The sequence below is a fragment of the Schistocerca cancellata genome, chromosome 7 (assembly GCF_023864275.1).
Source record: "Schistocerca cancellata isolate TAMUIC-IGC-003103 chromosome 7, iqSchCanc2.1, whole genome shotgun sequence".
Classification (NCBI taxonomy): domain Eukaryota; kingdom Metazoa; phylum Arthropoda; class Insecta; order Orthoptera; family Acrididae; genus Schistocerca; species Schistocerca cancellata.
In genome coordinates, this window is record NC_064632.1 from 252,766,978 (window position 1) to 252,793,092 (window position 26,115).

The following is a 26,115-nucleotide window of genomic DNA, read 5'->3' on the forward strand; positions in this document are numbered from 1 at the left end:
CAGCAGCTCATTGACCAAGGTCAAAGATATTGTGCCTACGCAAGCCTGAAGGGTTGCCACATCTTGCAAAGAAAATTAGTCTCACTACTTTTTTTGTCGCTCTCCTTATTTATATATATATATATATATATATATATATATATATATATATATATATATATATATATATATACATATATATATATGCCACAAATTGGTTAATAGGTAGCGGTACATGGCAACTTGCGACGTAACAGTACGTCAGCATCTCGTGACCAGGTGTTCTCAGTGCGTCATGCACCTGGAAAACGTGTTGGTGAGACAAACAGTCCATCACCATCTGCATCGAAGTTCGGTCAGGACAGTATGGAAAGCACGCAATTTTGCATTAGACTGTTGAAAGATTAAATCACAGAGACCTCTAAGAATGGCCAGATACATCAGCCTTAACACATCAGAAATGTACGTCAGCTGATAAATTACTCGCTATGTGAACCAGAAGTGATGCTGTTGTGTAACCAACGACAGCGTACACCATCACGCCAGATGATGAACAAGTATGAAGATCAAGAATGCAATCTGGCAACATGCGTACATGTCAGAAGATGAAGTTTGACATGTAGTAAAGCACATTCTTTAGCAGTATACCACTTGATAATGCCCTTTAAGGCTGAAACTGCGATAGGGAAAATAAGTAATTTCTACAATCCATGATGACTATGACGTCTTTTAAAAAATATAGCAAGATTGTGAACCCCAATTACAAGAAGTTAAAAAAATATAAATTACGAACAATTTTAAACTGAATTTTGACTATGCAGACGAATAAATTACGGATGGAACTTGTAACGCGCCGACTGGCGGTACTCAAGATCGAACTCAGAACGACAACGGATCGCACTGTACCAACGTTGCTATGCCGCTGATGTATAGCTTCCTGCCGCGCAAAATTGCTTTGGCGAACCAATCGACCACAACAGCATGAATTTGGTACAGTTTTAATTTTACAGTCGATGTTATGACTGTGCATCGCTATTAGTTTTCAGAAGATTCCAGTCGTAGCGGAACGCCTGGTAAATATTCAAAGTCTAGCTCGTACCGTACTGTTAAAAGACAAATTGAAGACAGATCAACCCTCGGATAATTAATACAGCAATCATAACCATTGACGAGACGACAGACTCAAATGTCGAATAATAATAAACAGCGCCTTTACTATACACAACTTCGTAATCGTACAATGACACTATTACACCACGAATAGACACGCTACAACATTCCAATGACACTGACAAACAATATCGAGCAGCAATTACGAGACAGGCAGATTTCGATAACAACTCTCGTTATCGTACTATCGGACAAACACAACACCAAACGACTTCAAATACAATACCTGTTTGTATTATATAAAGCTAAATGTTACCTCTAGCTTGCAATTGTTCTCACACATAACAAAATTCTCACAACGCAGCACACTATCTCTGGAAAAGCCTCGTAATCTTTTAATTACTTACAATTTTTGTATCCAATATATCGTCGTGTTACGACCAATTCACTTTAAATTCCTTTCACCAATATCTATAAGGATTAAGATAATTTATGCTACCATTAAATCTCTTTCTGTTTAGTCCAGCGTTGCTATGTAAATAATACGACGTAACGTATTCCACAGATTTACCAATCTTTGTTATTAGTATTATCGCTGACTTTTCCGTGATTACTTTCGACAACTTCAATCCTGACTGAAGTTACTTAGAACACTCTTTCCATAACTGAAATCGTTTTAATTGTTTAGAATATCTACCCTCTGTATGTTTAGCGTGGATCAACTCAATTAATGAACTTTTTGATCAGGCAAAACTTACAAATAACATCGTAGAATTGTCTCATGCAAAGCGTTATTATCTCTGAAACTAAACCTTTGTTTTTCTCACAAAATATAGCTACACACAACAGCTACAAATTGACCACACGTAAAGGTTTCTTTTAACCCAAGAAAAATGGTGTTTATTGGGTCTAGGTATCTGAATACAATTTAATTCACGTAAGTGAGCGAGTGCCAGCAAAGATTAACACACCCCACAAAAACGGAAATTCAATAATAATAATAAAAAAATAAACAAATATCCTAGGCGCCACCGCCTCTTTAACCCTAACCTTAAGTAACAATTTAACACAATTCTGAGCCTCTTCAGGCGTTAGCAAAACGCGACCCCCTAAGTTCCCTAAATTGAAATAGGTCACTCGTCACTTCGACTAACAAAGTTTTCGTTTAGTTGCGTGTTGCTCGTAAATGGTTCCTTTCATTGTCTTCGCTTATCAACTCAACTATTGGTGCAATCTATCATATTACAGTGAAACAGCTCGAATCTATACGAGCCAATTCTAGGTCCGCTGTATGATCGTGGAATTTAAACAACAACAAAATGTGTTCCGTGGCTTTCCCTTCTCGACACACACCAATCCCCTCCAAACCACTCCAACAAAGCAGCTAACAACGCAATTACCTTTGGGCGAGCCGCGACCACTAATCGTACACCACGGACAGGATATCGGTTCCAACGATTCCCAAAAACTCATCCACTGCAAATCTCCTTCTCTCTAATACGGCTCACGCTGTATTTATCACAGCAAACTATTCCTTACTACCGAACTGTCCACAGGACGACAATAAATCGATCGCCCTAGCACATAAATTCGCCAAAACCAGTGTCTCATTCGCGGCTATTTATAAGATCACACAGAGCCTACGTACATAACGTAGCTCAACTTTGGGAGGAAACTACCGTCACAGCCACGCATATGAACAGGGGCCTAAAAGACAAGGTATCCACGCTGCCTCTGTGAACTGCACCAAATAAGATGCTGGTAGAACCGGTATTTCCCTCTCCCAAGCCTTAAACACCAACTGCGGTGCCTCAATACACCACGTAATGGGTCGGTATCCTATACGACCTAGGCGTACCCCGATATATCAATTTAGTCGGTAAGACGTCTACTCGGGAACTAACTACCTTCTTACGTCATGCAACAGGAACCATTTACACGAACAAACACGCAGCGCCACGCCAACTTTTGACGAAGTCGCGCGCGCTCACCACCTGCTTTTTTCGTCGACACTCTCGGATCATCTATAACATGTTTTGTCGCCCTTAATACATCGTACACGTACATTTATAGTAACCACCAGGTGTTAGCCATGTATCGGCTCGGATGCTCATCAATTGTAATGGCGAAAGAAACCCGTGCGTTTTGACACAGCACACACAGATTATTACAGTACATAAACTCAGCACTCTACAACCGACAACACGATTATAACAACTTACAAGATATCAAAATAGGAAGAAGATTCATTCACACGCTTTAAGACAAACTTTTACTTCATTAATAACAGTACCGTAATATAAGCCTCTTGTTAACGTCACTGGCGTACAGTGTTTATTTATTTAATTTTATCTTTATATTTTTTGTGATTTGGTAAATAGCACCATACAGCCACTCATATTATGTATGTAATACATCGCAGATATTAATAACAATGTAATACGTTTTTTAATATTCCTTTCCGGAATTTCTAAGTATGACAGATATAATCTAAACTATAATTTGAGCTGATGAAGAATACTTGAAAAACCATAAGGTAGCAGGACGTCAGCTTTCTTTAACTCTTCAGGAACACCTGTCTACGCATACTATGTTTTGCACAAGCACTTGCGTAGGAGGTACTGTCACAGTCGCAGTAAGGAGAATTCAAAGCGACCATTCTGTGAAGATGGGCTGGAAAATATCCATGATTGAAACACGCCTGAATTACACTATTTATTAATTTCCTGGAAAAGTTTATGTCTTGGAACCAAGGTTTAGTGGGATACATTCTTGCATCGATGCATACCATCTCCCCTGATTAGCTACGAATAACTTTCAGTATTGTTTCCTATAAATATTAATTTATTTCTTCATTCAGGGATTGAGGTCTGATTTAGGAATTTTTGAGTTATATAAAATTCATGCTGTAACTGCTGACTTCGCAAGCCTATGTGTCTGTTCATTGCATATGTGTGAGTGAGTGTGAATCCAAATGAAAGAAGAGACGATTCCTTTGTCGTTCCTTTGCATCACCATGTGAATAATTTCAACTGTGTATATATTTGCATCATAGTTCTATTTCTATTTCCACAGATTGTGTAACGTTTTCCGAATCTGAAATAACTTCAGTGTTGCGATGTCCTGTTGTCTACTAATAAAATAGTGCCTTGTTTGTGGCTATTGTTCAGCTGTGTAGATGGAAGAGTGTGATGAGAGGATAACTTGTTTGCACTGTCCTAGCTGTGGGCATAAAAAATAGTAGCCCACCGAACCACTGTATCCCATTTTTGGCCCATCTGCAACTATTAACAGGGGCTTAGAAGAAACGTCAAAACTCCGCTTAATAACATCGTTGTTTCAAGTATAGGAAGAGTGCCTTGTCTGGTTACAATAATGAGTCGCGGCATTGCTTAGCTGGCAACTAATTGGAAATTTAAATGGAATACCCACATCATGTGGTCAAAGAGGTAGACTCCCAAAGATGGTTAACACCACAATCAGAGAAGCAAATTAAACACCCGGCCGACAAGTTTTTGGAAGACAAAACAAACGAGCATGGTACACTATAGTGCTTGAAGAAATTACGAAACCTAATTAACAAATTCACATATTCCCGTAAAGCTTAACTTTTGGAGGTTCTTTCTGTGCTGGTTTATAACACAACTGTACAAAATCTTTAACACGTAAGTTTTTTAAACAATACTCACTTGAAATGAGATATATTCGTAGTTTTATTACTTTTGTGCATGCAGTTATACCCTGCGGAAACGATAGGCATGATTTAGAATCACTATCAAAACAGGCAGAGAATGACTTCCGAAAATGTGGCGCATAATACTACACCGAGGCACCGCAAGTAGTGCTAAACGTGTATAGTGTATCTCTCTGAACGTGCCTTACAATTCATCATTCCATAAAACAAAATTCAGAAATTTAAATGTTCACAGATTTAATAAATTAATTAAAGCAGTGTAATGGAATTAAACCACCTACACGCTGATAGAAGGTAGTTCTTCAAACAGTAAGTGACAAACAGTTAGCTGTTATCGATCGAAATTAGGGACCTGTATTAAACAATTCCAATACAGTATGCAGTTCAAAAATTGATTAATTTTTACCAATAGTGTCTCAAATGAAAGTCATTCGAAATGAGGAGGCAGCTACAGCAAACGTTTTGTAAAGGGAATATTTAGACTGCTGTGCAGACATTGCAGATAGACTTCACGGCATCTTCGTTCTGCTCTGGCCACAGGTCGGCCCTATTGAGATTCGTCTATCAGTCCAGTTCTCCTTTCCTGTTATTCCAACCTCAATTAACTCTAGCAATACCAAGGAATTTTCCATAACGTGTACTACCAGGGGAGGGGGGTGGTAATTTGTGCCCACAAAATAAATAAATAAATAAAAACAAATTTCGTTAATGATTCTTAACTTCTACTGACTACATTCTTTTTAAACAGGTACTTATGTATAAGTAGCGTCTACAATATGAAAATATCTTACAGAATTATCTTAGCAGCACCAGCGCATCTTCCGTAATGTATACACAGAGAGGAGTCATGTTTTATGACCACCACAAATATTTTAAAAAATACAGATTTAGTTAATTAACGTTACATTTTATTCGCAACATACTTTTTAAAGTGATGCTGGTGTAAAAGGAAGGTTCTGAACTAGAAAATATGAATATGACATCCGTTGCAAGAATTCACTCTTACACCTAAACTTAAATTTTTGGGTTGCGTTTTATTGAAAAATTCAAACTACTTACGAAATCTGGCACAAGAAATTATTAAAAACAATACAGTTTATTTCAGAATTTTAAAATGTGAAATACATGACATGATAGTGCATTGAGATTCGGGAGAACACAGGCACTGCAATATCGTATTTATGTGCCGACATCGGGCAAGCGACTTTCAAGTAAAATGTCTCCCCTGTACGGAGTATACATAATGGATGTTCGAGTACGGGTTGTAGATATATGAAGGTTGGCGGTAGCTCTGCTGTGCTCGAGTAGCCTAGTTGTAAGGAGACGGATCACGGTGAGCATGTAATCCGGATTCGAGCCTCGGGCCCACACAAATTTTCGTTGTCGTTATTCCATTATACAGCTGACGGTTGTCCATATTCGCAACTGCAAAAGTATTTCATACATTTTCAAAATATGGGTGTGAACTGCCTCCCACCCTCTTGGTATTGTGAGAGTTAATACGTGACATTTTCTGGTAACGACATCCCGGCTGCTTGGCCTTCAGTACGTCTGGATCTCGTGGAGCTTTCCGTACAACTCCACAGCTACTACTCCCTCGGTCTAGCGTTATCTGCGCCAATTTGTTCATGTATTACATCAACTGTGCCCCTGGTGCAACTTACACAAGCTCGTATAATGCAGCCCTTTGGCGTCATACAAATACAGGGCAAATCCAAATAAATATAGTGATTACAAACAGCTATAACTATTTTATGGATAGGTATACATCGATACGAATTACAGAGAACGTAAAGAGTTCAAAATTTCGATGGTTGTTCAAGCGCAGTGTGCGGGAAACCGACCACGTGCTGTGGCCTGTAAGCGAAAATGGCGCATCGCATTCACTGTCGCAGAGGTTTCTTTCCCCTCGATGCTTGCCTTGGCACTTTTCTCCCTCTGTCCTGAGGCCCGCTACTCTTCAACCGCTTTTAGTCCACTTCCTATCACTTCGGAAAGCCCGTATTAGTGGGTAATCCTACCCAGACGCACGGACAACCCCACAGACCAGCATTCTGTGAACTCCTTGATTAGCACTAACAAACGCAGAGATATCACTATAACTTTCGTGATGGTCACCGTGCCAGTGCACAGTGCGATCGTGGAGGGGTGTTGCCCCATCCCTATTTTTTTAAGACATATTCGTGTTACAATTCAACAGTTGTCGTTGTGTCATCACAGTGCAAAGAAGAATTCGCAGCTACACAGTCAAACGTTTACAAATACCAAAAACTTTCGCAGATGGCATCGGCACAAAATTTTGAAATAATTCATCTTTCATTTGAACGTAGTTCGTGGAAATCGATGTATGAATCCACGAGAGAGCTACAAATGCCTCAAGCAACGGTTTGGCGTGTCCTCAAAACGAAGTTGAAAATGAGACCACACAGTTAAAATTTTAGAGGAACTGAAACAGGAAGACTACGTCAAACGCACGAATTATACGACGATATTTATTCACCTAGAGATCATTTGACAATGATACAGATTTTATAATCGTAACACAATGAAAATAAAAAGCTCCAACAATCAACCACACACAATATGCAAATATGTTTCATGAGAATGCTGACTGCCACTGCATGTCTCATTTTTAGCGATGACCCTACCTTCTGCAAAAGTAGCAGTATTAAGCGGCAATACATGCGACTAAGGGTTGTAGAAAAGCCTTCGTGTGCAACTGAACATCAGAGTGAGTAGTGTGATATCAACTCAAAAATTGTACGATCCATTTTTCTTCATTGAGCTAAATGTTTCAACATACATTTACATGAACATTCTCTAGCAATAGCTGATGCCACAGCTTAACATGGATCCCACGGATTACATCTTTCAAAAGGATGGACCACCTCCAAATTGCGGTATGGAGATTCGCACATTTTTAAATCAACATCTTGCAAACCGTTTCATCGGGCATAATGGACATGAAGGCCCTGCGTTCTGCCCTATGTCGGCCAGATGTCCGGAGTGAACACTCACGGATTTATTTTTATAGGGTTATCTGAAAGTCCTTTGGTTGTACTTCCTTTGTTAAAAACAATTCCAGAACTCAAAATGCGTCTTTCTAATTTTGGAATTTATTTAGAGTCTTTGTAGTGACTATAATATCGATGTGTAACTATGAACTAAATAGTAATAGCTTAAATTTATCCATTTTACTGGTTTTTTAGGTCTATAGTTGTGGATTCTGTCACTTTTCAGAAACAAAGCAACCAGCCACTTCTTACTACATGTAGTTATTTTTATTAGGTGCTATTGGACCCCATCGGATCACCCAAAGCTATTGCGTTTCAATCTTGGAGTTTGCAAACAGATCTCACTTTTTCTCCGTTGAATCTCTTTTCTTCTTCAGTCCGCTTTGTCACTGGTCTTGTAGTAACTTCATTCTCTGCCAATACTTCCCATTTGCTATTTTTTCTATTTGTTTCTGTTGAAAATGTTTATCTCCAATTTTCTAAATCCTTTTTGATCCGCTGGAGCGTAGTATGGTTCTCTATCGTTCCATATACGTCGCCATTTTGTGAGTGAATCTTGATGGTGTTTTTTTGTAGTGGATGTTGTAGATTATACCTTAAGCTCAGCTAAGTTTTTGCGTGCATATTTTCTCTCCTGCTGTAGGTTCAAAGATTTCGTCTAAATACTGTAAGTATGGAATGTTCTAGATTTATCCCTACATCGTGATCAGTTTCTGAATAGGATATTTTGAGCATGTAATATCTCAAGTGCTAACGTATAACTGAAGGGAGAGATTCCAGCACATCCCCTCCATCTGTGATAACGTAACTGAGTTAATGTTTGTAATTTGCGTTGGACGTCCAAATGATTGCCTCAGTGCCATCTAGACCGTGGGTAGTCAATATTTTTAATTTACCGCCCACTTTTGTGTCTCTGTTAGTAGTAACAGTTTGTAATTGGCCACCGTTTCCATACTACTGGTGATGTACAAAGTGGGGAAGTAACTTTACGTTATAAAATCTGTAAAGCACAGTTGCAGCAAGTTAAAGCATGTAATACTTACTTACCAAATACTTTACGTAGAAATTTTATGAAAACCTAATAAAAATACTTTTAAAACCACTAACGTTTACGGCCCAACATGAAAGCTGGAGCTAGTTGACTGCCACTGATCTAGGTCAACTATGTAAGTAAGCAACGATAATCTCTGTTACGTGGAAGCACCGATATTTACCGCCACGAGATTAACTTAAACGGTTAGAAAACTTTCTGCAAAAGCAGTTGTTTTATATTCTGCGAAAACAGATCATAAACATTGTTGTACAAATACTAGCCTTGTAACAATATTTGGTAAACATTTTTCTTATTGGGAGAGAGAAGATAAGCGCATTTTCGGATTTACATAAATTGTCAAGGAAAGGAGTGTGATGCACAAAATGACTTGTCGGCATCACCAACGATATAATATGATCTTTGGTTTATCGGGCAAAAGAACAATCTAAAAGAAAGTTCCAGAAAAAATACTGCGTAAAAGTAACAAGTATTAATAATGCTGTGGTATTTTTGGCGAAGAGAGAAGTTAGCCGAAACCAGTTATTGTGGTCATAAAATTAATAATTTTGATTGGAAAAGAAGAATGCCCACATAATGTAGCAAAAACGAGTGGCTTTATATAACACTGCTGTAAAGATGCTTACAGATAATTACAACGTGGTCGGTATGTGTAGTGCCAATTTTTCGTATTTGAAGCAGTCACCGGCTAAACATCACGACCTAAACTGACCGACCCCTAAGGTCGTATCAACAGTATAAAAAGCGTTGTGATCTCTCCTTCGTTTATAACAAAGTAAGAATAACGTTTTACAGTGGTGCACAAGTTCGTAGCGTTTTTGTTTTGTATGTCGGTATTCCGGTTGCTACAGGGTTATTTATCGATTGTCATTTTTCATTTGTAGTTCACTGTTGGTATTTGATTTACACACTGACATTTTGAGATAGTGAGTGGAGCTGTAGACGCTAGAAAACGGAATGTCAAGTGGAGAAATCGGAACATTTCTGGCATATTCTTCTGTTTGAGTTCAATAGAGGGGTGACGACAACGGAAGCAGCCAGAAACATTTGCGCCGTGTATGTGAACAATGCCATTGGACAGAGCACGCCAAGAAAACATTTTACTCGTTTCAAGGAAGATCGTTTTGACATTAGTGCCTCTCCAAGTTCAGCGTTTGGCCAAAGAATCTCCGAGTGTAGTGGAATTGCACCCTTTTTCTCCCTTTGCACAGGAAAGGCGACAAAACAAATTTAAATAATTATCGAGACTCCTCCTCCTGCGAGTTACATACAAAATTCTGTCAACATGTGCCGTCCAAAAAGTTCAGAAGAAACTGGATCACAAAATTTACGAATACCGCCGCCCGGAGTGGCCGAGCGGTTCTAGGAGCTACAGTCTGGAACCGCGCGACCGCTGCCTCGGGCATGGATGTGTGTGACGTCCTTAGGTTAGTTAGGTATAAGTAGTTCTAAGTCTAGAGGACTGATGACCTCAAATGTTAAGTCCCATAGTGCTTAGAGCCATTAGAACCATTTTTTACTTGGTGTTTGGAAGGATATTTGGAAGCCAAATATTTTAGCCCATTCGTAGAGAATTTCTATCTGTTTGGTTGCTGCCTTCTCGTCGTCTGCTAGGATTGTCAGATCGTCTGCGAGAGCTAGACAAGAAATTTGGATGTTATTTTTAGGTCTTCCAAATTGCATGGCTCCCAATTGTTTTTATTTTTAAGTTCTGTTTCCCAAATCTCGGATGACTTTATCCAAAACGAGATTAAAGTTGATATGCTTCAGTCGTCTACCTGCCGAACACCGGTTTTTATTAGAAATTATTCCGACACCTCTTCTTTGAATTTTTACTCTAGGAATTGTGTTGATGAGAATTTGTTTGATTTTAAATAAAGTTATTGTTTTTCGAGAATGATAAAGAGGGTCTGGAGATAGATTAAATTGTATGCCTTCTTGAAGCCCACCAAGTAGGATATGATTGAGCTGTTCCTGGGCTGCTACGGTCGCACATTCGAATCCTGCCTCGGGCATGGATGTGTGTGATGTCCTTAGGTTAGTTGGGTTTAAGTAGTTCTAAGTTCTAGGGGACTGATGACCACAGCAGTTAAGTCCCATAGTGCTCAGAGCCATTTTTTTTGTTCATGGGCGCTTTGTATTTTCGCATTGTTTTCAAAATGAATATTTCTTCTATACAATTTCGACTAGTGTGAAAGACGGCCTGGTATTCGTAAAAATGGTTCAAATGGCTCTGAGCACTATGGGACTTAACTTCTGAGGTCACCAGTCCCATAGAACTTAGAACTACTTAAACCTAACTAATCTAAGGACATCGCACACATCCATGCCCGAGGCACGATTCGAAATTGCGACCGTAGCGGTCGCGCGGTTTCAGACTGTAGCGCCTAGAACCTCTCGGCCACTCCGGGCGGCGGTATTCGTAAATTTTGTGATCCAGTTTCTTCTGAACTTTTTGGACGGCACATGTTGACAGAATTTTGTATGTAACTCGCAGGAGGAGGAGTCTCGATAATTATTTAAATTTGTTTTGTCGCCTTTCCTGTGCAAAGGGAGAAAGAGGGTGCAATTCCACTACACTCGGAGATTCTTTGGTTTTCAAATCTCTTTAATGATTTGCTTGAATCTTTGAGGGAATTTGGTTCAATTATGCCATTTTCTCCCGAAGTTCTGTTACTGTTGAGTTTGAGGCAGTGCCTACGAATCAGTTCTCGTGGCGATGGTGGGGATTTCGTGTGGGTGTGTATGGAGCGCCGAGCGGTCTAAGGCGCTGCAGTCATGGACTGTGCGGCTGGTCCCGGCGGAGGCTCGAGTCCTCCTTCGGGCATGGGTGTGTGTGTTTGTCCTCAGGATAATTTAGCTTAAGTAGTGTGTAAGCTTAGGGGCTAATGACCTTAGCTGTTAAGTCCCATAAGATTTCACACACATTTGAACATTTGTGTATGGAGCTTTCCATACGGAGTCCTGAAGTGGGTTCATGGCAGCTGAGTAGATCAGAAAAATATCGTCTCAGTCCCCGACAGCTTTCCTGTAACTATCACTGCAAGAAATATAGCAGCCGGCCTGTTTTTAAACATTTTTATTTATCCCAATACGTGTTTCGGGCACTCAACTATCTCCAGTTGGCGTAATACTAATATTTAGCACATCATTATCACGTTGACTGCATTATGGATAATGCAACGGCCAGGTGATAATATGGCGACTCTGCGCTAGTTTTGTTCGTCCGACATACAAAGTTTCTGAGAAAAGTGATGATACCGATAACAATGTGAGTTATCTGAAAACACTGTGTTGTTCTACTCAGTCAGAACTTCAGCTCCTTACTGCCTTCATGTAATTCTTGAGGTCGCCATCAGTGAAGTTGTGTGTTACGAAAATGTCACAGCGGAATTTAAAGCAAGGTTATGCCATAAAGTTTTGGGTTAAACATGGGGAGTCCGCCTGTCTGACCTTTGAAAAGTTGAAACAGGTCTATAGGGAACATTGCTTATCAAGAGTACAAGTTTTTCGCTGCACAAATCATTTTTTGGAAGGCCGAGAACATGTTGAAGATGAACCTAGCTCAGGGAGGCCTTTAAAAACTGACGAAAACATGCTCCTGTGAGATTGTTTCTCCAGGACAAACTGTCAACCAAGCGTTTTACAAAGATGTCTTGAAGGCTCAGGAGAAGGGCGAATCGAGTGACACCAGTCATTGCAGACAAGTGGCTGCTGCATCGTGACATTGCTCCGTGTCACACAGCCACGGAATTTCCCACCTTAAAATGCATTCATGTTGTTCCATAGGCCCCTTATCCATCTGATCTGAATCCCTGTGACTTTCTTCTCCCGAAATTGAAAAAGTCTTAGAAGGACGTCATTTTGGTGCTGGAGAACACTCAGAACAATATGACTGATGTGCTAGAAACTCTACCCGTTGAAGCCTTTCAACGCTGCTCCCAAGAATGGGAACAACGACTCCACCGGTGTATATGTGCTGAAGGGAATTGATTTGAAGCGGAGAATACTGTTGTTTGAAAAAAATAAAAACTTTGATGAAAAGTCAGTTCCATTACTTTTCTCATACACCTCGTAGAAAAAAGTTTATGTGCCAAGTGCATAAAATATATGCAAAACAAGCACAACAGAAATACAAATAAAAGTATATAAAAAGTGGTTGGTGCTTATTGAAGTTATAACTGATTGTAATCAAATGGTTCAAATGGCTCTGAGCACATCTGAGGCCATCAGTCCCCTAGACTTAGAACTACTTAAACCTAACTAACCTAAGGACACCACAGACATCGATGAGGCAGGATTCGAACCTGCGACAGTAGCAGCAGCGCGGTTCCGGACTGAAGCGCCTAGAACCGGTCGGCAACAGCGGCCGGCTGATTGTAATCGCCACACTCTATGGGTTGGGCAACCTGCAAACCTCGGGCCGCATCTGGCCAGGGATTGGTTTTAATCTGGCCCACGGAAGAAATTGCAGGTGAATCTAAAAATGAACCTCGGGCCGCATCTGGCCAGCGATTGGTTTGTCTGGCCCACGGAAGAAATTGCAGGTGAATCTAAAATTAACTTTTCTCAAAAACACGAGTGTTGAGGCATAATTTGTTGGAGTGGCGTATCAGTACAGTACAAGGCTGCCATTCGTATCAGTGCGTTCCCGCAAAATCATTAAAGTCATAGATGCGATAGTTTTGAGTTGATGCGGTAGGGATGTTGTTGTCAGGTCATGACGACGTGGTTCACGGTAAGCATGTGAATCAGACCAGTATAAAAAGGAGACGTGGGCTATTGTGTTGTTAGCAGTTACTGCAGAATGGGTCGGTCAAGAGAGCTCAATGACATCGAATGTGGACTAGTGATTGGACGCCGCCCGAGTAACAAATAGGGGACGTTTTAACCGTCCTAAAGCTGCCCAAGTCCACTGTTGTGGATGTGACTGTGAAGTGGAAATACGAAGGAACGACAACAGCCAAACCAAGACGAGGCATACTGCACGTGCTGACGGACAGGGGTCATCGAGCACTGCGAAGGGTGGTTGTAAGAAATAGGATGAAATCAGTGGACGGAATGACTCGTGAGTCCCAATGTGCTACCAGGAGTCCAGGAAGCACAATGGCTCCGCAGGGAGGTAAAAAGAATGGAGTATAATGGGCGAGCAGCTCCTCATAAGCCACAAGTTGCTAAGCAAAACTTGAGGTAGAGTAAAGAGGTACACTGCTGAGCAGTGGATGACTCGAAGCGAATGATCTGGGGCGATGAAGCACGCTACACCCTTTGACAGTCTGATGAAAGGGTGTGGGTTTGGTGAATATGTGTAGAACGTAGCTTGCCGTCATTCGTAGTGCCAACAGTGAAGTATGGAGGAGGTGGTGTTACGGTATGGGGGTGCTTTTCGTGGTGGTTAGGGTGACGCAGCCTTATTACCTTTAAAAAACGCTAAGTGAGGAAGGATATGAACCTATTTTACAGCATTGTAGTAGAATGTACGGTAGAGGAATAGTTCGGAGGCGATGATGGTTTTTATCAGTTTCACAAGTAGCTTGTCTGAGGCAATGGTTTGTGGACAATAACATTCCTGAAATGGACTGGCCTACACAAAGTCCTGACATGAACCAACTGGAACACGTTTGGGAATAAGTTAGAACCTCAGCTTCACTCGAGACTGCAGTGTCAAACATCACTATCTTCTCTGGTTTCGGCTGCTGAGGATGAATGAGCTGCCATTCCTACACAGACATTCAGATGCGTCATTGAATGGGTCCCCAGCAGAGTTCAAATCGTCATAAAGGGGAAGGATTGCCCTGTATTGTCACAGTAATCACTACGCAACCTTGAGACTGACAACACCAGCAACAACAATAGTTAAAGAGTGATTTACATATCGAAACAGTAAAAATAAAAAAAAACATATTTGATAAACAATATAGTTTCAGTTGAGCCTAACAGGTATCCAAAGTGATGGCGTCTCTTACAAAGTGTCCTTTAATCCATTATAGGACAAAACGTTTTTTCTGAATATTTGAAAGGTAATACTTTTATTGCATCAAATTTGACTTATATAGGCATGTAATATACTTAGAATTATTTTACGTCCATTTGCCTTGGAATTGAAAGGAAGAAATAGTTGGTTGATGTACAGACCACTATCCATTTTGGGTGGGGCTTAGACTACTGTGGATGGTGGTCATTTAAAAGACCACCTTCTTATATCTGGTATAGATAAATAAAAACATGGCATTCTGAATGCAAGTAAGATACAGTTTATTAACTAATGTACTGAAGTACAAAAACTGAACACATTTCACTATTCAAACAATAAAACATTAGCAAACACTATGAAATACTACAAATTCCAGTGGTAAACACGTTATTTAGAATGAAACGGGTGAGAACAAGGAAGGCAAAGGGCAACTTTGCATTCCTTGCATACAATACTACATTTTTTGGGTTGCTTTTTTGTGCTACAATGAGCATACCTTCTGCTTGTACCCTTCTGTGGTAAATGTGCCCCCTACATTCATTACTATCTGTGGATCCACGTTTGAAACATTTTTGCCCCTAAATTTTGTTTTTGTGATAAAAACTTTTGGGAAAGTTTGTGGCCCACATGTCTTCCTGCTAGAAAAAGTTCCAATTAACTCATTGGCCAAGATACTGTGAAAATTTAGATGTGGCAGTGGCTTTCCATTATAAGACTGTGCCATTTTTGCAGTCTCATAATAAAGAATGAAGGAATTGACAACTGCAGCATCCAGAAAGTAACAGAATAATTTTATCCACCACTTTCTTGATTTTCATGAAACACTGTAGGCAGACATCAGTTGATCAAATTTATCAACCCCCCCCTTCTAGCTATTATAGTCAGCAATACCCTTGGGACACTCAATACTTTCCTTTTCACCCTTATTGTTTCTCCTAGTCACTTGACACATCTCACTAGGGTTATGCATGTTGCTCCCAATTACTACTGATTTTGTACCTCTGTCTTTCCATTTTGTTATAGAAATATCATCTTCCAGAACAGAGTCATGCTGTCCTAATTTCATCTGCTTGTCATCTTTCAATAACATTTTAGGAAAATATTTTCTATTTTGAAGCATTGTTCCGCAACCAAATGTTCCTCTAGTCAATAATTTAGAAAGCAATGGTAAATTAGTAAAAAAATCTGTCAAAAAAGAGGCAGTACCCTAAAAACTGCAGTGGTTTTGAAAGTGACAAAACAACCTTCTCACCTAGAGAACCTTCTTCTTTGAATTCAGATTTTCCTTCATACACTTGAAAAGATAACATGTACCCTGTAACACTGCAGGCTGCAACCCAAATTTTAAATCCTCGTTTTGTAGGCTTCTTTGGCATATACTCCTTTAGAGAAGTCCTACCTTTGAAAGCCACCATGCTTTCATCAATACTGATAAATCGGCTCGGTCTAAAAGTTTTCACAAAAATTTGGTTTAGATGGGTAAGATGTGGACGAAGCTTATACAATTTGTCATATCCACATTCTCCCTTTTCGGCATTTTTTGTAAATCGTTTACATGTAAGAACCTTAATATTTTCAAAAATCTTCTGACAGACATAACTGAAGCTACTCTGTTTACAAATAAATTGGGGTCAGATGACCAGTAATGCCTTATGGTGGGAAGTCTGTGGAAACCCATTATAAGAAGTACACTGAGGAATGCTTTCAATTCAGCTGTGGTCACATTTAGACCAGTACCTTTCTGTTTAGCATAAAGATTAGATTCTCTGACACTGTGTTCTAAGATAAAGATAGGAAAAAATGCGAGAATATAGCTATAGGAGATACTAAATTCAATGTTTGTTCCAAAACCCTGTGAATAATTTACTGAGTTGTATATGGCAAGATCAGTAATGTTTTTTGAAAAATTGTACTGAATGGTAGCCCTAACATGAGCATCGTCACGTTCATCCTCTTCTTCACTTTCATCTTCATCCTCATCACTTTCAGGGATTACACATGTTTGTTGAGGTGATAGAGGAATCAAATCACTACAAGAGTCGTGGGATGAATTATCTCCCCTGCTTGTATTAGTGGGATGAGTATTTGGCAATATGTCTTCGGCATCCGAATCACCTCCACACTTGGAATCAACAGCCTGATCATCGCCTATCAAACTCTGGAAGTCTTGTGATGACATCTATTCCAATTATCGAAATATAAAGGTATTCTTAGTTCTGTGCATCTGTAATAATGAAATATGAAATTCGAGGTTATGTCAGTTTACGTTTTGTCATTGTTCATTTGCTAATAATTTGTTAGCCAGACACTAAAACTGGCTTTTATATATATATATATATATATATATATATATATATATATATATATATATATATATATATATATATATATATTGTAAATTACTTGCATATTATCGGGGTATATCGTAAATATTGCATAGTCCCTTGTACGTATTTGATGAAAGAGCACTTTTACGAAAATGCAAAAACGACACTCAAGTTTTGCTACCACGCTCTCAGTTATCTCTGTATTATTACGTGTATTCTCTATTTAGGTACATAAAACGTATATACAATGTAAAACACGTAACTATTAATTCAATAAATGTCATACATACATTATATTTTAACAAATTCTCACATTATTGCGCCTACAGTGGGACGATTTTCTCTCGTACACACAAAACGCCACCAACGATACTCCTCACGTGGACAGTGGTCGCCTAGCCAACCACCATTTCAGTAAGAATGTTCTACCAACCTCAGCAAACAAAAAGTGGTCGCTTGAGAGTACACCATCCATTTAGCAACAAATGATGCATCTTTGAGGGTCATTTTTCTTTAGAAAACGTACACGGTTTCGCACTTACGGTAGGTGGGCAATATATCGACCACTATCCTATAAAGAGTTAGAGCCACTTGTTCGTTTGCATTTGCAGGCGCAGCCAAAGATGGAGGTAGGTTTTCAATACGTCCGGCAGACGAGGCACTGCGGTGTGGTGGACGGCGTCGCTGTTGTTTAACTCGCCTGGCTGTGGCCTGTGTTGCAGGCGACGGCGTCCCAGAGCACCGCCTCGCCACCCCAGAGGGCGGCGCTCAGCTTCCTGGCGCAGCTGAACTACCAGGCGCAGCTGGCAGCCTCCACGTGCAGCCAAGCCGGGCAGACCATCTGCAATGCGGCCTGCACACAGGTAAGACGCCACCGAGCTCGACTCGTCCCGCTGCTTACAGAACGAGTCTCTCAGCCCGCCTCCGTAAAGTCCGCACAAAATACTGTGGTCGGTAGATGCGCAGTCAGCAGAGCATCCGTAGGGGGAGTAGTAGAGGTAGGGGGACACGCAGGCGCTGTAGGGTAAATGCAGGGCGCTAGAGGTGAAGTGCCCTTCTAAACAGAAGCTCAGATTGTTTTGTAAATACTAAGTGGAGTCCCTTAACACCCACACATGCATGGTGACCATTCAAAAAAATCTCTCACTTCTGTAGTTGTAAGCACTGAAACGTAATGCGATTTCTACAGTTCTAATTGCTCTCTGCAGTATATAGCAAAAACTGGAATCAGTAACTAGAATTGACCTACATAGGTCAATTCTAGTTACCCCATTCCAATTTTTGCTATACACTGCAGTAGTTTTTGAGAGCAATTACAACTAGAAATGGTATTACGTTTCAGTGCTTAAAACTACAAAAATAATTTACATAGCGATTCCAATATTAATAGCTTTTTGGAGTAGTTCAAGGAGCAATTACAAACGCAGAACTCACATTAGCCTACATTTCAGTGCACACAAGTACTGAAAAAACGACCTAATTAATGAGTGATCGAATGGCTGGAATCAGTAACCAGAATTGACCTAAATAGGAGGTCAATTATAGCTACCCATTCCAACTTTTCGATGGTTCATAATTTTGGACATTTTTGCAGTAAATCTGTGGACTACGTTTTTGTAGGATTTCTAGATTTCTTATAGATCTCAGAATTACGTTGAAAAGCTAGTAAATATTGTAGGTACAGATTCCAAATTTTTCTCTTTTTCATAGTAATGAAGATAGTAATAGCATATGTAGAAATCCTGTAGCACTTCAGTGTACACACTTGTTGTTAGAACGATGTCAATAACGAACCATGGAATGGTTGGTATAGGTAACTAGAATTAACCTATATAGGTCAGTTCCAGTTACCGATTCCACTATTTGTTAGATCCTACTTTTTGTAAATTTTCGTCCCGTTAGATTCAACAGTTAGTAATAAAAGTTAACGCTGATTCATAAAGTTATGACTTCACCATTCGCTATACTGTACTGGATTTAAAGGTTCTCTGTGCTTTTCTTGCTTGCGTAAATTACGATGATACTTTATTTAGGATATTTATATTTCTCTTTTTATGTTCTTATTTATTTTCACTACCTTTAATTGTTGTCGGTATAATTTGTCGTTAACGAATATGATCAACTGCTTTAAAAAATTGCCTTTATGTAGCGTCTCTGCCATAGGTATGACGTCTTTGTTCAAAGCCGACGGTGGAATCGGACTCTAGAATTGACCCGAATTGTGCATCACTGCACCACCTACATACCTGCGGATGTGTATACTCACACTTTCACATGGGGCAGGGAATGAAGGAACAGATCTTAAAAAAATACTTTACTTCTAAATACAAACAAACAAGCAACGGAAATAATGACAGTTTGTTTGAAAAGTGCATACATCTGTGAATACGAAGTCTGCTGCTCTGTAACATTCGATACAGAGTTGATCCATTTGTATCCTCCCTACTAAATTTTGTTTCTGTTACGAAATTTAGCCCAACTTTACCTCCCACTCTATAATATAAAGTCTGCGTATTACCAAAACCTATGTACCCATAAATTGTTATCCAATATACACTCGTATGCTAACCTTTGACTAAACAGAGCCTAATTTGAAGTGAACTGTAGCTGATCTAAGTGTAGCTTATCTTGGTATTAAATGCACAACGGAAGTAAAACAATTTTCTCGCCCTAATCAATTTCCACAAAATAAATAAATGTCGTGTGACTAGGCCTCCCGTCGGGTAGACCGTTAGCCGGGTGCAAGTCATTCGATTTGACGCCACTTCGGTGATTTGCGCGTCGATGGGGATGAAATGATGATGATTATGACAACACAACACCTAGTCTCTGAGCGGCGGTTTGCCGACCCAGCCGGGAATTGAACCCGGGACCTTAGGATTGACATTATGTCGCGCTGACCACTCAGCTACCGGGGGCGGCCAAAATTTCCACTGACCTTGCGTCTTGGCTACATTGTTGCAGATTTCTCGAAAGCACAAGGGCAAAAAGCAGACAGGCAGCTTGTGTACAACCAAAAATACTTCTCAAGCGTACAACACAGCAAACCAAAAATATTTCTCAGGCGAACAACACATTGTTGATAATCTGTGTAACGTCTCAGAACTGGCTTAAAAAATACTGTCAATGTTCATTTTATTAGAAATTATTTATTCTTATTCGTTTTCTAGATGAAATTTCGAAGTTCGGAACAGTTTGTAAACTAAGCGTACGTATCGTGGCAACAAATCGCTCGATTCCTGTCAAAAGTTGCCTGGCGCACGACGGGAGTCCCTCTGGCATGCGGTGCAATAGCATTGTTTATCGCTGTTACTGTGCGCTCTAATGCAAGAAATATTTTAGAAACAGGTGAATATAGTTGTCTCATCTGGGTACCATTTTAGTAAATATCGTGCTGCCTTTTACCACACTGGTGTTACTTACCATTTCAGATCTCTGTTGCGCTACTAACCACATTACTGTTCATCACCTTCCCTTTATTACATACAAGGTAATGAAATATATCCATGCAAAGAAAAATCAACTTAAAAAAAAAAAAAAACAGGGTTCCTAACATATGCCCTAACCATTACCTACTCATTCCTTATAACATATCATAATTCCTAATCATACCGTCTTTCTACTATATTATCGTCGTTATCCTCATGATCATCATCAATAATCACTAAAACTTTCAACAGATTTATCTCTACTATATCATCACCGTAATAACCTTGCATTTCACAATATCCTTATATCTCGTACATAATAGTAAATACTCCCTCCTCTGTTTCATTAATTAATCCTCACACGTGAAACAGTCCACAGTCACACTTCATAAATAACACTACTGAGCAAACAAGCCTTCATTACTACACACCCGATAATGAAAAGGAAATCTCCACAAAAACGCATACTACTAGGACGCTGTTTTCCTTCAGACAACACAATCTTACCTTTAACAACCTGTAATTATTCCTTGAACTGGTAAGAAATCCTTCGTATACTTGCATTTCATCAGTACCATTATTATTTGCAAAACAGACTTTCCATTTGGACAACACAACTACTATCTCATTCATCTGTATATTTCATAAGAACTTTTACTAAATCTTTAATTTTATAACTTATGTCTACTACTGCTGTCTGTAAAAGTGATGATGTTCAAGGCTGTGTATTTGTTTCGCCAATCTGTATTTCACTTCCAAAAACTACGTCTTAGAAAATATTTACCGAGATCACAATTCCTGGGACGATCAATAAGATGTCTCAGATATTTCTACAAGTAATCAAAGTTCAATGCTGTAGCAGCGGTATATTTTGTGTGACGTGACTTATTATTTACTGCCGGAACTGTAAGTTGCTGCTCTGTAGTACATTTCTGTCGCTTATTGTTATGTATGTGTCACGGTAGAACTTCAAATGGAAATGCCGTTTGTTTTAACTCTACAGCTTTTGCTAACGGGATCAAATATTTATTAAACGCGAATGATTTTTCATTTTAACATTTTTTAACTGGGTCAAATTTTTGTTACTGTCATGAAATCCTTGCAATCAAAGTTTTCAGTTTGTCAGTATCGGATTGTACTTAGTCGCCAATATGACACATTCTTAATCATAGCTCTCAAGTCACCAAAATTACTTTCAACATATTTACATTACGATAGTAACAGAAAGTTCCTCGCACGTATCGACTATAAGGATAATAAGAAAAGGTTAGTGTACCAAGAAACTGAAAAATAGTTAACACGCAGCTCGGGGAGGCATCGTTCACCAATCGATGTATCCAGAAAAGTGTAATAGATCCCCCACCTATATTTGAACGTAATAAAATGCTTGGAATTGATGTTACTTCTTTCCGTGGTTATTTTGCTCCAGTGCTCTGTGTATATATTGCATGCAGACTGTTCACTGTCTTGTGTGTAACTGCATATTTGTTTACGAAAATAATCGCCTAAGTTGTCTGAGTGAAAATGTTTGTAAACGTAACTGTAAGCTTTGTATATCCATTAAACTTACTGGTACGTCGCCCAGTTCCTCTCGACTGCGAGAGGAACTGTGTTCTCGAGAAAATTCACCTGAATACCATGAATACATACAGATGACGAAACTGCCAAAATATGATTAAGAATGACCAAGATCATCACACTTGCATTTTCTTTCACAATGTGTAAGCTGTTGGTCCCTAAGTCTTACATGACCGTCTGTACGCTATTTCAAAGCTTCACTTTGCTTTATACGTGAAGAACAAACTAGAGAAATATTATCTGAGTTTCGGCATATGTTGTTCGAAATGATAATAGCTTATTGTTCGTGTTCTTCACACGTTGGTATAGCCAGGTTTTCGATTTTTTGTTCTCTATGAGTTGCAATGACGCAGGGTATTACATTGCTTACTTTGGCTAGTTTTTCTATTTTGTGATTGCGCAGATTGGTTTCACTGCTAAACCTTGTGTTGGCTAATGTGTTGTTTGTTAACGCACAAAGTTATTCTTTTTGTTCTTCAGAATTTAGTGTCAAAGTTTCCACTTGTTCGCTAATTTCTTTTACCGTTGTGTTAAGACGTTCGTTCTGTTCTTTTATCTGTGTAACTATCCCACTCGGAACTACAGTGTTGATTTTAGCTAACAATTCGTTCTTGTCATGGCGCTGTTCTGTTTCAAGGTCACGTAACCTATTGAAAAAGTGCTAATTATTGATTGAAGGTCATTTTTAGTTTCTTCCCTAAATGATTTTCTATTCTCTTCCTGTGATTTTCATATTTCTTCCATAACTAATTTACTATCTTTTTCTTGTGATTTTGTTAGCATCTCACCTTGTGTTTCTTTAAGCATGTGGCGTATTTATTCTAGAAAATTTGTCGGATTCGCGCAGTGTGGTTCCCTATGATTGTTCACTGAAGAAGATTGAAACGTCCCCTTAGAACAATTTATACAAGACTGTGCTTAACCTGACACACAATAATTTTAGCGCAACGCAATCTGACTATGAAAAATCCCTGCAAAAGAATGGCCCTGAGTAACATTGACTTATACCTTTCAGAAATCACTTACCTCACAAAAATCTTCGTTACTCGAACTACTGCAATACCGCGAGCGCCACTACTGCCAGCTAAATAAAAGATTCAAACTACTGAAGGCACTAACTACTAATAGGGATAGTTAGCAAATGAAAGATTTTAATAGAGAACAAACACTGTATTTACCTTAATATTCATAATTGACATCCAGTATTACAAATTATCAAAACTCCGCCATCTCTCTCCCCACATCCACCACTGCTGGCGGCTCACCTCCAACTGTGCAACGCTACGCGCTGTTAACATCCAGCTGCCGCTCTACAATGGCAGACAACAATGCAAACTAGCCACAGACTGCACACAGCACAGCCAGTGATTTTCGTACAAAGCGCTACGTAACGTTGCCAATAAGAAACATAAACTGCCTACTTACATAGCCCCCATGCTCCCCACAAAAAATTTTACAAATGGTGTTGGGCACTGGCCAATACATATTTGTTAAAATTTTTCATAATCGTAATTACAATAACAAAGAAATCAAATGCACACACGTATTGATACAATGTTGGTCAAAAGCTAAAATTTTCTCACAGTCCATAAAGATAGTCCTGATCATTCATCATAATAGTAATTACAGTTTTTTTCACAAAGTCTCATCAGTAAAAGAAATTGCACACAGAAGTAGTGAATTTCCATGCAGTCTTGAAGAAGTAGTGTTGTCCTTGCAACGGAAAGACAGTGCTGACTCTTGACATGCAGACAGGTAATGGGCCACAACAGAGCAAACCCACAGCAGAGTCATTCGAAGTTCTGACGAATATTGGTAGGTAGGTCATCACAGAGCAGACCCACTGTAGTCCTGGTAGAGATTGTGGTATTGGTGGGCCACCAGAGATGCAGACCCACTGTAGTCCTTGTAGAGATGGCCAGCAGCCAGCGAGTCTTGCGGATAATAGAGCAAGTCCACAACCACCACTTGTGCACTCGCAAAGTTTTTGGAATTGTCCTTAGAACCAGCAATGCTGTTATCCAGTCCCTTGCTGAATTATTAACACACGTGCAAACACTAACAGTCCCTACTTCTCACATATTGCCCATATACTATGACCAACAGAATGTGTGCAGTGAAATGTAACATACAAGTTACTTAATTAGATGAACTGGTGTCAATTACAATATTATAACATGAGAATACAATTACAAAGGTACAAAATACATCATTAAAGAACATAACAATACAGAGAACATTTGTAGTACAGGCTGTACAACAGAATAGAAATAAACATATACATCAGTGTTACAGGAATTATGACATAAGTAAATACATAAAAGATCAGAATAATGATTGAAACATCCACTTCACACATGAGCATTAAAACAAAACAGAATAAATAATGTCTAAACATCTTTACAAGGTAAATAACATATTATTAATGCCAATTATATTCGAGGATAACAGTATTCCTTATCATAGTGAATGTAGTTTAATATTAAAAGAAAAAAAATTCTATGAAACTACACAGAGACAGGAAGAAAACAAATACACAAGGGTACACAAAAACATAGTGGAATAACACAAAAGGAAAGGACAGGGTTTGTTTTACTGCAGTATTTTGCATGGAGATCTCCCTTCGTTCATCATTATTCCCAAAAGTCCTATCTAAGCCTGCTTTCTGTATTCTGTTCACATCCTCTGTCAAAAATAGTTTTTGTCCACTGTACACTACCTTTTTTTTTTTTTTGCCAAACCTTTTTCGTATAGCTTCTCAATGCATTTCTTCCAATTCATCATAACTCATTGTCTTATAGACTACCCCCTCTTAAGCTAACTTAAATCTACTGAGCTCAGATGCTAAACTAAGGGACGAGGCAATGCAGCAGCACATAACAAATTAACACAAACCACAAGGACAAAAAATGCCAATTTGCAAAGCAAGCAGCAGTAAATCTAAATTAACAGATAAAATGCAAAATTACAACTAATATGAGCCAATGTGCAGCAACAAGAAAAGCTTAACAGAGTAATACAAAGTTAAATTCAATAACACTATGCCTGGCAAACAGCAGCAACTTATACCTAAACATGACATAGCTCAAGCAGGAAAAATATTACAGTAAAAACAACAATGCAGACAAGGGAAATGTCTATTCACATCTTAATGTCTATGTAATTAAAGTGGTGCACCACAACAACTTATTGTAAAAAAAATATTACCATGTACTTGAAAAGAAAATTATGTGTTACTGTTACTAGTTCCTTCTTATTGTTCTTTCCTTTCCAAGTGCTCCTTTTTTAAAGAATGTGGATCATAAAATAATTATTTAATAGATCTGTTGACAGAAAGTGTTCACATTAGCAAATGCATTTTATTTTATAAAAGCAATGCTGCAACACAGCTGGAAACCAGATATCAAATGAAATAAGCAATTACGCAAACCAAAGCATAAAAATATCATTCAATAGTCATGTGGCATTTCGTAAGTCAGTAGCTCTCAACTCTCGTAGAAAGACACTTGTCATAATCAGGTGTGCAGATGTACGAATATTTCCCATCAATTCATAAGCATTTCAGTAATTAGCACAAAGTACGAGTAATCATATGTTTTCAGGTAATGAGCATGTAATATTTGCGATGTTTTCTACAAAGGAATGTCAATAGCAAGGTTAATGGAAGTAATGAGGGTGTCGCATTTGCAATATTTTCTCTAAAGGAATGTTAATGGCGAGGATAAAGGCCTGCCTTTTTTCTTTTTTTTCTACCTGTGCTTCCGGAAAGGCACACCCTAATGGCTTGTTCTCCAGGTGTTTGACACAGCTGTGTGCCCACGACGCATTACGTGCAGGTGGTCACTTAACTTTCTTACGGAAATATTTACGACACCAGTTTCCGCTACAGTGACAGTCTCACATGAAAATTTCACAGGTCGAAAATTTTCGTCACAAGTGTGTAGAAACAAAATCCTATGA

General features: G+C 39.1%; 1 protein-coding gene across 1 annotated transcript in view; it reads left to right on the plus strand.

Moving 5' to 3' along the window:
* LOC126092310 (uncharacterized) overlaps positions 1-26,115 on the plus strand; it is a 157,850-nt gene that overhangs the window by 46,266 nt on the left and 85,469 nt on the right. Inside the window, exon 2 of the mRNA XM_049907835.1 lies at positions 17,872-18,012. Coding sequence (XP_049763792.1) covers positions 17,872-18,012 — 141 coding nt within the window. The remainder of the gene's footprint in view (positions 1-17,871; positions 18,013-26,115) is intronic.